At 38.3% G+C, this 13,354-nt stretch overlaps 1 protein-coding gene across 3 annotated transcripts in view; it reads left to right on the top strand.

Moving 5' to 3' along the window:
- The window catches only part of LOC124308558 (DNA-directed RNA polymerases I, II, and III subunit RPABC3), a 46,712-nt gene that overhangs the window by 16,938 nt on the left and 16,420 nt on the right, over nucleotides 1-13,354 (top strand). For 2 of the 3 annotated variants that reach the window (XM_046771379.1, XM_046771380.1), the window contains exons 2-3: nucleotides 2,137-2,220; nucleotides 5,559-5,739. In XM_046771379.1, the coding sequence (XP_046627335.1) occupies nucleotides 2,137-2,220; nucleotides 5,559-5,739 (265 nt within the window). Of the gene's footprint in view, nucleotides 1-120; nucleotides 215-2,136; nucleotides 2,221-5,558; nucleotides 5,740-13,354 lie in introns of those variants that run through there. The other variant, XM_046771378.1, reaches the window with a different exon arrangement.

Below are 13,354 nucleotides of genomic sequence, written 5' to 3'. Positions count from 1 at the left end.
TCGATTCCTCCTCATCTCTCCTCCACCTCCCTCGCTGCACACCGCGGGTCAGGTGGAAACGGGGTGCGAGGGCACAGGGGTTGACGATGGGGGAGGTGGCGTGGCGCAGGAAAGCAGGGCTCGTCAGGGACAGGGATGAACCCTGCGAACAGTTTCGAAACAGTCTCTCATCGGAGTGGTAGTGCGACGTTCGGAGAGGAGGAGAGTTGGTTATGTCAGTCATGTTACGTTATGTTATGTTACGTACGACGGTAACCGTGCAGGCCGCTAGGTACATACGCTGTGTACATATGTACTAGACTGTAAATAAGGGATGCAACTTGACGCGATTCAGACTGATCTTCTTCCTCGCTAGCGGCTCTCTGGGGCACAAACTTCGATACGGGGTAGGGTTTCCAATTTTTCAGGGACAGGCAGGGAGGCAGGGATATAGATTATAGATGGATGGGGAGAAGATATTCTCTGTCTATATCACTTCATGCATATCGTTCCAATACATCCTACCAAAATCGAAACGAAACGAAAGACAGAGAAATTACGATGAACAGATCAAACCAATGTCACACCGTACGCGTTTCATGTCGAACTCTGGAGCTTTTTTTTCTTCTTTTGGTTTGTTAGTTACGGTACTTGTTCAACAATATCATGCCAACGAAATGTTTCGAGTCTCGTTGATCTCTACACTCGCGCAGCTTGGCTGGATAGTGAATTTTTTCAGCTAGAAGATGGACCCGAGGATCGATTACGCGCGACTTTTATACCTCGGACTAATTTTTCAGTGCGGACTGCGCCGGTTCTGACCTCGATAATTGACGAAGAATGATTTTTACTTGACGTACGAACGTGACTGTAACGAAATTAAATTGCACCCTCGGGTACTCATGGCATGCGATTTTTGATTATCGCAACTACTCGCTTGTATCGATCTGTCATTTCTGTCCCTGTTGTGTCGCGGTACCAGCTGGCGCAGCTTGATCCCGGATCCGATCCGATACGACATCTGTATCTAGGTGCCCAACTACCTGGATGTCGCAATCGATCGAAACGTTCTTTCTTCTCTGTTCGATTATACACGTTTCTTTTTTTCTTTGATTCTTTGTTGGATTTGGCTGCCTCGAATTCTTTCGTTTGAATTTGTAAAGTTAGGTTAGGTTAGTTTTGTACACTCGTTTCACAGGCCTCATGACAGCTGTAATCCTCCTCCTTGACTTTAGTGTTTTCAGACTATCATCTTCCATATCACGATAAGAAGGATAAAAATGCGAAGAAAATAATGAAGATCGATTTCAATTCCAACACTTGATTTTTTTCGGGAACAATCTTGTGAACATGAATCGACGAGTTCGTTCATTCGTCGATTCATTTTTCTGATATTTTGACATCGTCTGAAAAAAAAATCAACGGACCAGTCTGACCGTTTCTTACCGTTAATTCGGTTTATAATTACGAGATCCGCATTCGGTTTTCAACATCTTTCAACCCGCTTCCAGAGTATTTTCTATCTCGCGGTACGGTTCATTCTTCCTTCCAACGTTTTTCGCCGCTATTGCGTCTTGCCCGGTAGCTGGTGGAAGAGATCGATGAGAGGTGAAAAGAAATGAAGAAAAACGTTGCAGAAGGTTGCCAGTCGGGGTTGAGGAAACGCCGAGGGATGTTTAATTTTTCTCTCGTAACACTATCCCTACTTTTTACCCCCTTCCGTTTCCCTATCCAGGATTCTCTCTCTTCTTCTTTATCCTGACGAGACGGCGGCGCTCATAGTTTCAAGTTGGGGTATCACAACCCCGTTTGTTGTCTTCTGGGGTTGGTGGTGGGGGTCGAACCGTTGCGTCACAGCTGTCAAGGGCAGCGCCACCTACAGTACACACCTACACCAAGGTTCTTCATCTTCTTTCATCTTCTTCGTCGTTTTCCAAGCAGTAGAAGATCAATTACGGCACAAGTCGAGTCGGTTTTTCTCGCCCTTCGTTGTTCAGCACTTTTCGGTTCGCGCATCGAGTTATCGACGAGACGGAGATAAGGGATCTAGAAAATTCCACCCTGTTGTAATACCCTTCGATTTACGCTCACTGTGTAACCTGTTTCATTTCACTACTCGAATTCTCATATCATACAACTATGTCTTTCTCGTTTCAGTTACCAGGCTGCATTGCGAATCCGAGTCCTTCAAGATGGACCTTATACTGGACATCAACAGTTGGCTGTACCCGATGGAATTGGGTGAGTAGGATCTGTGAATGTTGCCGAATGTGCGCTGCGTGTAGTTCGCCTGTAGCATAATTCAATTTTCATTCAATCGAATCCAATAAAGAACCGCTTCTTCTTGATCTCATATAACGACGCTGATATTACGCAACGCGTACTGTAATCCTGTGCAGCCTCGACTCATCAACCCTCTTTTTTCTTCCTCATTCTCTTCTGCTTTTTGTTTTATTGCAAAATACAAACCTAACGTACAATAGAAATTTTCTCATCTGTCGGACGTTAAAGGGTATCATTTCTTCGTCTGCAGTTCAACTTTATCATCATCATCATCGTTCCGACAAAAGGGGTGAAATTGCGTTCCAGCTTAATAAATCGGTTCACTGTTATTTTCTCATTATTTCGTTTTACCGTCGATATTTTTTATCTCGCCACCTTCAACAATTGCGCGCTTGCATAGATAGGTACAGAGAAATGCCTGTTCAAGTGGTATACATGTAGATAGAGAGAGAAAGAACTGTCCGCACCAACGAGTCTGAAGTTAGTAACGTTGACTTCACGAAACCGTCAGTGAAGAAAAAAAAAAAAATCATTACCCTGTAATTTCTGAATGACGTTCAAGAAGTTGACTTCTCGAAATATACGAGTATGTTTGTTTTTTGTTTTTCCCCCCTCATCACGGTTTAATAAATTTCGAACAATCCTAAAATTGCGAAGCGTTGATTTTCCCCGAACATGAATCGTTCGCCTTAACGTTACCAACGTCATCCTCGTTCACGCCGACAATTTTGCAAAAATCTTACAACAATCAATGATCTCGGGGAATTCCGATTCCAATTTTAATTGTCAGGCAACCAATTACACCCTCCCTTCGTCATCGTCGTCATCTTCATCTTCATCTTCATCGTCATATTGACCGTACCCACGTACGTACGTACACAAGTATCACCGATCGTGAGATACCTGAGGCAGCCAGTGTAAACTACAGTGGTGGTGGTGGTGGTACATCAGTAGTAGCAGCCATGGTGGGCTAGGCCGTCCGACGATGGTGAAGCCGAGCGAGGCAGGCTTGGCCGGCAGGCCTGCGTGCTGTATTGACGTGCGGGCTGCGAGGCTTGCGCGGCATGACGCAATCCCTCCTCTCCCACCCCCCCAAGCCTCTCCTCCCGCCCCGATTCTTCCTCTTCCTCCCCCTCCCTCCCTCCCTCCCTCATCGTCCCTCCCCGACTTCCCCGCACTCCCAACCCCCTCTCTCTCTCTGTCTCTCGTTCTCCCCGCCACGCGCCGCCGCCACCCCCGAGAACCGTCGACTGCGTCGCCCCGCCGCTTCCTCGTCGCCCCCCATCAAGTTCAATGCCAAGGTCATACCGCCGCGCTCAGAACGACGTCGAGTGCTGGCTCGGACGCCATCGGCGCAGCTTCGCTCCTCGCTGCTGCTGCTGTTGCTGCTGCTGCTGCTGATACTCATCGTCGCTGCTTGGTTTTTCTACCCCACCCTTGCGCTGCTGTTGCCGCTTTTGCCTGCTGTTGCTGTTGTTACCGGTGACGATTGTGTGCTTCGAATTTTCGCGTCCCTTGGGTTCACGTATTTGTGCTCATATACTGCGATTCTGCTGTTCTGCTTCTGCTGCTGCTGCTGCTGCTGCTGCTGGTGGTGGTGGTGCACCTGAAAAACCACCTGCCCGACGAAAATACACCGTTGCAACGTACTCTTTCTCTTTCTATATATTTATATATGTATATTGTATGCCTATTTCTATTTTATGAAATTTATAATCGTTTTTAGTAAGCCTCTTTGACTAATTATCATTCTATGTTTATTTCTTTATTTTTGTCTTATCTTGATATTATATCTATGTGTGCCGGCAGCGTCGAATGTAATTCTTTCAATTTATCGTATTCTAAAGCACTCGTCTTTGATGTTTGTATCGACGTCTGGTCGGACGATGATTGGGTATCATTGGAAATTGATTTATTGATTTATTGAAAATCGAGGCTTGCGAGGTTTGTGGTTGAAAATTGGGAATTTAGGGTTAAAAATGATTATTGATTTTAGAAAGTTGAGATCAAAATTTCATGTCGACTGTTCTCGAAATTGAAAATTAGAGGTTTATAGTTCATGGTTAATAATTAAAAGTTGAAAACTGAGAAGATTGAACATTTTTTTTTTTTTTTTAAATCAAGATCACATACTGTAACTTTGTAAAATTTCGTATTTCAAGTTGCAGGATTTGCATTTAAAAATTTTATACACGTAATAAAAATTCGATTGAAAATTGAATCATGCTCCGCGTGTATGTGTGAAATTTGTACGTAATATATGATTTATTCATGTTTATTTTTCATTCTCATTTGTCGATTACAACAAATTACTTGCTTGTTCTCATAATATTCGTTTGTTTTGTCAAAATCACGAACGTGTCTCAGTCATTATTACTATTATTATTGTTGTTGTTGCTGTTGTTATTGTGATTATTAATGCCCGTCATTTTCGCGCGCAACAAAATCGCTTACACACGATATACGTTTACATTATATACAATGTTGCGCAGCTGATCGTTCGAATGTAACTTTGCTTACCGTGCATGGATATTAAATAATCTTTATACACAAATCTCTTCCCGTTTTATCGAACATACGCGAAACGCGAACCACACCTACGTCTGCACTCCCGGTGAAATGAGAGAATCGAGAAAAGAAACAATACGGAAAGAAAATACAGGAAACGAAAGAAAAATAATAACGATTGTGATAAAACTGCGGTGTACCGGTTCTCATCAATTTTTATTGTTTGTATTTATTTTTTTCAACTTTCTTTTACGCCGTCTTCCGTTTTCTTCTGTTTTAGATTTCACTCGATCCTTGTACTTTCTTTGTAATTGTAAATTCCGCTGAAATTGCGTGAAAAGCAAATGGAAGAAAAAAGAAAAAGAAAGAAATTAGTTAATCACATGCAATCCGTAATGTGGAAAGAAAAATTTCCAATGATCCTCTGTACACATTAGATATATGTATACATTATACGACACGTTTATCAATCATCAACAAATTTTCAAACGCGTCCATCACCTTCTCTAAATTGTTTTTCTCCATTTTTCTAATCCTGTTTTACTTTCTTTTTTTTTCTTCTTCCTCCAATCATTTTGCTTGCACAAAATTTAACAAAAAAAAAAAGTAATAATTTTTGTCGCGTTTTAGAGTTTCGTGAAACACGACGTACGTTTCCTTTTTTTTTTCTTTTTTTCTTCCTACCTTTCTATTCCTTCGATTTTTTTCGTCACTTTGATGCGGACAAATTTAAGCGTCTCGTTTTTGGTTCTGTCTTTATATCGTTCCACTTCGTATGTCAACTTCAGGTGCGAAGTTTCGTCTGGTGCTCGCGACTACCTTGAGGGAAGACGGTTATCCGGACGGTGGCGAATGGAACGCGATCGAACAGGAAGGCGGCTCGAGGGCTGACAGTTTCGAATACGTTATGTCGGGTAAAGTTTATCGCATCGAGGGGGACGAGGCAAGCAACGAACCCAGCAGCAGACTGTAAGTAACACGTATTAACTTTTATATTATATTTTCAAAATTTTCCTTACTTTTCTTCGTTTTTATACTTTAGACATTTATCTCTTCGTACACGGTGTAAAAATGTGAATCTGGAATTTGTGGACATATTGTTTAATTATGTTGGTATACGTGCACGTACGTTGAAAATGTGAGAAACCCATACTCGGAATTAACTCAACGAAATCTGAAATATGATCGAAAATATTATGATGATGAAGAAATTAGAGAGGTAAAAAAAAAAAAAAGCATTCAATAGGAAAAAGAAACTACTAAACGGATAGTTGTGAAAACAATTCGCGTGAATTTATTTATATATCGGATAGAAGTTAAGGAATATATTCCCCTCGGAATAAGAAGTAAGAAAAAAAGAAAAAGAACGTAAACAAAATTTGTTATATAATGTAAGAAAAATTCGTTTCAAGTATTCTGGGTAATCCGGTTTTAAAATTGATAAATGAATACACGGATAAGCAAATGACTCATTCAAATCCATTTTATACGATTTTTAATACCCTGCTTTCTATAACTTCAAACTTGTAGTTAAATAAAAATATTGTAGTTATCATCCCGAATTTTCATTTTTCATTTTTTTTTTTTTTTTTATTCATTACATAAACTAGTCTTGAACCGGAAATGGCATATTGAGAAACAGAAAAAGACGAAAAAAAGCATACTGCGAAAATCTTTCGCGAAATTAACAATGCAAAAAAATTGTGTAATAAATATATATGTACAGAGTTTGGTATAATGCAATATATATGCATGCAAGTTGTCGTATATTGTGAGATAAAATTGATAAAAAACAAACCAGTCTGATAAGAGTCGAAGAAGATAAGAATTACGTTGGTATAACATAATATATGATAAAATATACGTATATATATATATACCGCAGCAGAATTTTTTCCGTCCCACGCACTGTTTCAACGAACACGACATGCGAAATTTTGCACCTTTGTCATTACGAGTCCCCACCAATGGTGAATAATGAAATTCTAATTAAAAAAATTAAGTAAGAAATGAAATTAAAAAAAAAGGCATACAAAGATGCGTATAGATTGTACGATTTTTTTAAAACGAGCCTTGATAAACATTGACCCTATTTTTGTATTCAACGCGACAAGAAACAAATATATATGTATATATATATATTTACATTTTATTATTATTATTTAATTTTTTGCGAAAGAGAAACAAAAAAAAAATTAATAAAATTAATAAAATAACACAATACCCAAGCGGTTGCAGTTGCAGATCTCTGCATATTTAATCTCGCTGCATGCACTCGCCATATGGCGCTGCATCACCAGCAGCATTGCAGCAGTGCAGCAGCAACGACGCAGTAAATACGACATCGCTTACGTGTCGCGCACACACTTGAATTGTGTATTATTGAAATGCGGTCGCTGTTTCTGTTGGTCATTTTTAATCAATCATCGAACTTTTCTACCTGTTAGAATTATTTTCAATGTTTCGCCGAACGTCGATGCTGGTGAAAATTTATAGATAAAACAAACACGAATTTAATCGTCGTTTTTCAAAAACAAAAAAAAAACAAAAAAAACCAGAGGATTAAAATCGAATTGTTATACAACAATTGACTACAAAAGAGGAAAGTAAAGAAATGTGATAAAACAGTGGAAAAAAGAAAGAAAGATAACGATTGTAAGAAAATTTTAAATCTCTTTTCTTTTTTTTTTCATTTCCTTTTTTTGCTGACAATAATTCTTCGAGCCATTTTTTTTCGTCCGTTTATCGATACTCCGTTTAACGTCCATCTCGATTTCATTTCTGGATGCACACGATAGATAATACGTATGTGAATTGCGCAAAACTTTGGATGATGGTTGGTTTGCATAAACGTAACGAGATGGCGACACGCGTATTTATTTAATTGAAAATACCGCTTTTCGTGATAATTGTTATTCCACGGTTTATTGATATTTTTATTGAATTTGTGAAACGCGTTTAAAACATGATATACAAATTGTGTAAAAATCAATGTGGTGAAAAAATGCAATTACAATCGCATTGAAAAATAGCTTTCTCCTAGCGTCAGTGTCAACGTGTGAAAAAGAAGAAAAAAATAATAATAATAAAAGTGAACAAGACGTTGTCAAATCAATGAAGAGTTTGCGAAAGAAATAAAATAATCAAACAGGTGACGAAGAATTTTTGAGTGATTACAAAGTTTTTTTTTTTTTTTTTTATTTTACTCGATTGTGCCTTTATGCGAATTTGTAGTGCAGAGAATTAATGAAAAATTAGTAAAATGAAATGTAACCGGGAAAATATGGGAGGAGAGTGAAAAAAAATCAAATTGGGGTGATTTGAAACAGAAGGAGAATGCGGAAAAGAATAATGAGTTAAAATTTTTGAAGGAAAAAATAAATAAATAAAACAAAAATGACAAAAATTTATCATTCACCCTTTTGGAGAACAGGGAGCCACTCTGGGTTCACTTGTGAATTTGGATGGCGAGTGAACACAGCTGGTGGTATCTCAGTTTTCTAAGGGGGATTACCGACAATGTTACGTCACGAATACAGTGTTTATAACATATTAACGTGATTAGTCTACAAGCAAAAAAGCAGAAGGAAAAGAATGAGAAGACTAAAAATGAAAAATTCGCTTCAGTGATTTAAACGTTTTCTGTAAACTATGAAATATTTTAACAATTAAAAACGAAAAAGAAAAAAAAAAAAAAGTAACCAACAAGAATTTTACATCGAAATGAAAATAAATCGAACGACGAAGGATTTAAAGGGAAGAAAAAGTACGGTTAATATTTACGGAAACGATTTTTGTTCCGACTTTTATTTACCATGGAGAAATGCGCTTTACTTACTGACTGTTGCAAAATTCTTCACCTTGTCGTCGAGAGTGTACCGATAACCGAAAAAAAAAATTACGTCATTCGTCGTTCGCGAGTTGACAAAAAAAAAAAAAGAATTGCCGTCTTTTAAATTTTGCAAATGTACTATTGAGTAACCGAACACGTCGGAAATATAATCGAAAAATATAAAGAATAATTAATCCGTTGTACGTGTATATTTATCCCTCTGATTATTAAAGTAAAAAAATAAAGAATAATCGTTTCCCCAGAGGAAGTAGAAAAAAAATGACATCGTTTCGCATAATTTTCAACAGTTAATACGAAAAAAAAGCAAACAATAATAATAATAACATGAACACTTTTAACCCGATCGTTTTCGATGCGTTGGAAAGAAAATAAAAAATGGAAATTTTCTATTCCGCAGTATGTTTTTTTTTTTTTTTTTTTTCTTTTTACCTATACACGTTGACATTCGAGTAATTTGAATGAAAATTTGAGCATTCCCAAATCCGGGCATCCCCATGTTTCCTTCCCTCGTATACGAATGTGTGTGTCTGTAAAATGTTAACATGCATACATAGATATTATACATACATATATATATTATATATATGTATGTATATATATGTATGTGTCAGAGAAATTGACATATGTTTCACCGGACACTGTCATCGTCAGTGCCCGCTGTAGGAACAGATACGTACTATATAAGCGAAAAACACGCGCGTGTGAGGTGTAAAATGAATTATTGATCGCAGGCAGAGGGCTGAAGCTTCACACCCCCCCCCCCCCCTTTTTCCGCCCCTCGGTGAAGTCTCGCGCATGCGCAAACGACGGCTCCGCTTGACTTACCTTTGCACAAAACACACGCACACGCCGCTTTGAGCCAGCGTTTCGCGTTTATACATCCCCTGCTGCATAGCGTCGAATCGTTGACGTTATTGCATACATATGTGTGTGTATATATATATATATATATATATACATGTAGATACATGTAAAAAAAAAAAAAAAACTGACTCGACGCATAGAAACGGGAATTTTTTATATTGTCGCTACGCGGCTCGAGCGACGTACAGGATTGGATTTTACTTGTCGTTAGTTAGCCAACCAACCGGCAGAGCGCGGAGCGTTTCCCACTGTTACCGCCTGCCCTCGTCAACAGTGGCGCCACTCGTCATCGACCAATTCCGAATCTCCCTAACGGCGACCTTAAACCCTTAACCTTTACCTCGCTACGCGTGGCGCCCCCGCTCGCCTTCCTCCCCGGACCCCCACTGCACTTTGCGAAGCTATCTTGTACGTATATGACGTACCTGTGTGTGCCGTTTTGCAAGGAATAAGGCGCATTTGACGATGACGATGACGATGACGATGACGATGACGATGATGATGATGATTGAAGAGATTGAGGGTTATTATCGAGGGAGTGAGGAGTGTAAGAATCGAATAGAGGATCGAGGGTTTGAATAAACGCGAAAATACATTGTCACACAGAGAAAGGGAAAATGCATTGGATTTAAATCCCACGAGTAAAAGTTATCGTTACCCTTTTTTTTTTTTTTTTTTCTTTTTCGGAAAATGACGACTTGATCAAGAATAAATGTTGAAAATGCAAACTCTCCTATTATAGAGGAATGAATTTTTTTCGATGAATACACTTACAAATGCGGTTTTTATTTTTAAAATTGAAAAAAGTGTCATTTGGTTTTGACAGTATATAATAGTGGTATAAAAATTGAACTATCGGTGGTGGGATCAAGAGAATATCTTATATCGTTTGAAATCAGGTTTATTTAACTTCGCTATGTTTGATTCTCCATGTTTTGTAAAGTAGTCCGATTTTTTTTTTTTTTTTTGTGTTTTCATTCCTTGTGCGCTTTGTACTTGATACGTTGAAATTGAAAAATACAGATGGAAGTAACAATGTAGAACAGTAGTGATATGGAACAGTCAGTAAGAGATGTACAGAAGTATGTGTAACAAAAAAAAATACAAATTTTGATGATTTCGTATTTCGGTTTTCTATGTCCTAAATTTTCTTCGATGTATATTTATCAATTTTTTCGCACGCATAGGAAATCCTTAACGAGTTGAATCGTCGTATCTTTGAAACAGAAGAAAAATATCCTGTCTAAATTTTCAATGACTAAAAATCCCTCGACAAGATCTCATATATGCATGTATGTAACACTTATCGCAGAAACTAGAACGATAACTTTCCGTCAATTAAAATTAAACCCACAGGGTAAATTCTTCCAACATTATATGTAATAATAAATTGCAAAGGTGGGAGTAACAAGAAATTTCAAAGCCATCATCAGCCCTAACAGTAACAGCTTCGTAGGGTATAAAGTATGCGATATATTGTAATGAGAAAAGTGCTGGCTGCTCAGAATATCAGCAGCAGCAGCTGTCAAAATCAGCTGATAGCATACAGCCTCTCTTTCTCTCACTCTCTCTCTCTCACACACACACATTTTCTCTCATTCTCTCCTTCTGTCTCTCCTCGATGGCGTTTTCTCTCTCTCTCTCAGCTGATTCTAGTTGCCGGGCGAACCGCGCCGAGCCTCCGCCTCCTTCTCCTTCTCCTTCTTCACCTTCTCCACCTCCACCTCGGTCGATCAGCTGTTCCATCTTTCTTTCTCTCCCCTCCCCAGCATCCCTCCCCCCCACCCCCGAATCTCTTCGCAATCTCCATCCCCTCGTCATTTTTCCCCGCCTTTTCATCCTCAGCAGTGTACGCTTGTTTTTCGTTATTCGTCGTGGTTGAAAATGAAAATTAGTTTCCTTTTTTTTTTTTTTTCATTTTATTCAAGTTACAAATAATTTTTCCTCCAAACGGAATCTCTCCGTTTCAGCGTTATCTTATTATATGGAGTGAACTTTTGTCCGTGCGATTGCACATCCGTTACTGCAATTGCAGCAGTGCAGCACAGCGGCGTTAAAATTGTATAAATATTGCGCAACGTGAGCAAATGCTATAATGGTTGCAAAACGAATTTTTGGCAAGAAGGAAACGAGGGACTAGAACAGTTAGCACACTCTAGCACGGCTATTGCGACCTAGAATAAAATACCGTAGCAGCTGGTAGCGTGCGAATAAAAGAGAAAGAGAGAGTGAGAGAAGGAGAGAGACGAACGGCATTCCTGCACGGTGCACAATAATATCAGCGCAAAGTATTTCGATTGTCTTTATAAAGTTTTTTTATTTCTTTTTTTCAAATTTTTTTTTAAATTCATTCCCTCAATGGTTATCGTCGTTATTGTTGCTACTTTTATTATTATTATTATCATTATCATTATTATTATTATTATTGTTGTTGTTGTTGTTGTTGTTGTTGTTGTTGTTGTTGTTGTTGTTGTTGTTGTTGTTGTTCACTTTTCATCGCCGTTTTAACGTATTTTTATGCATACAAAATCGATGATAAATATGAAAAAGAAAAATTAATTTATCATGATAGCGATTAATGAACGATGAGAATCGAAATGAATAATCGATCGAGTATGTTGGAAAAATAAAATATTGGTTCGTATATTTTATATCAATGTTTACAGATCGGATGAGGGAAATGAATGAAAAAAAAAAAAATGGAATTACAAATTCGGAGAAAATGTAGGAAAATTATTTGAGGGATGTGTAGAGGTGGGAAAATTTGGCAAACGGCGATGATGATGCTGCGTGTCTGCGATCATCGTGTCAGGCAGTAGGTCGCCTGCGACTCTCCGATCGTACGTGGGGTGTTGTTAAATTTAGACACAGGGCAACGGAATAAATGAGAACGGAAAGGAACGGACTAGGCGAGCTAAGAAGCTGTGAGCCGAACAGCTGAGATAGTATGAGCCAAGAATATTAGAGAGGAGGGTTTTTTTTTTTTATCTAGCATGTCATTATTATTATTATTATTATTTGTAATCTGGAGTTGTCGCGAAAATTTTGCATTTCGACAATTTTATTTTATAACGTTAACGGGCGAGCCAAAAAAAAAAGCAACCGAGAAAGTACAAACCTGAGAATACGTGTCAAGAAAAAGAAAAGAGTTTGTCCTTTTTCTCGTATACTCGCTGAAAAATCTTGTACAAAATTTAATTTTTCGTACTTGCCCGTATGTTATTTTCCTATTTTCGGAATTATTATTATTATCGTTTTAATCGTTTCGACGAAAATTACAATCGATGAGAAATTGACAGATACAATGGAAACAAAAAAAAATTAAAATCGCATATTCACAACTTTTCCTCCAACAACTATACTTCGAAATTTAAGGTTCCCTTTTTGATTTGAAAAATAAACAAATAAATAAAAAGTAATGAATAAGAACGATTCGTTCATCAGGGGTTGGAAAATTCGCTCCTTAGGTTTGATTTTCGAATTATCCTTTCGCAATGTTCCAATATCGAAACGATTCTACGTAATTTTTCCTCCTGTACAACTTACAGCTAGACTTATACACGACACAATTAGCTTGTACATAAACACGTACACGTATTTAAGAATTGCATTGCAGGCATGTATACGTAGATATTGTATATATGTATACGTGTACATGTATTTATGTATATATGTGTATAATACGCGTACACGATGTGTACATGATTTAAAACCGGCCTGACAAGTGGGAGCCAAAGCTTTTCCCAGGGTTGACCCAGTTTCGTAGCTTCACCCTCTCCTCTCCTCTCCTCTCCTCTCCTCTCCTCTCCTCTCCTCTCCTCTCCTCTCCTTAGCGACCGGTCGACCCGCACATCATCCTTGCTGCAC

Source organism: Neodiprion virginianus, chromosome 7 (assembly GCF_021901495.1).
Source record: "Neodiprion virginianus isolate iyNeoVirg1 chromosome 7, iyNeoVirg1.1, whole genome shotgun sequence".
Lineage (NCBI taxonomy): Eukaryota > Metazoa > Arthropoda > Insecta > Hymenoptera > Diprionidae > Neodiprion > Neodiprion virginianus.
This window is presented reverse-complemented; position numbering and strand designations above follow the sequence as displayed.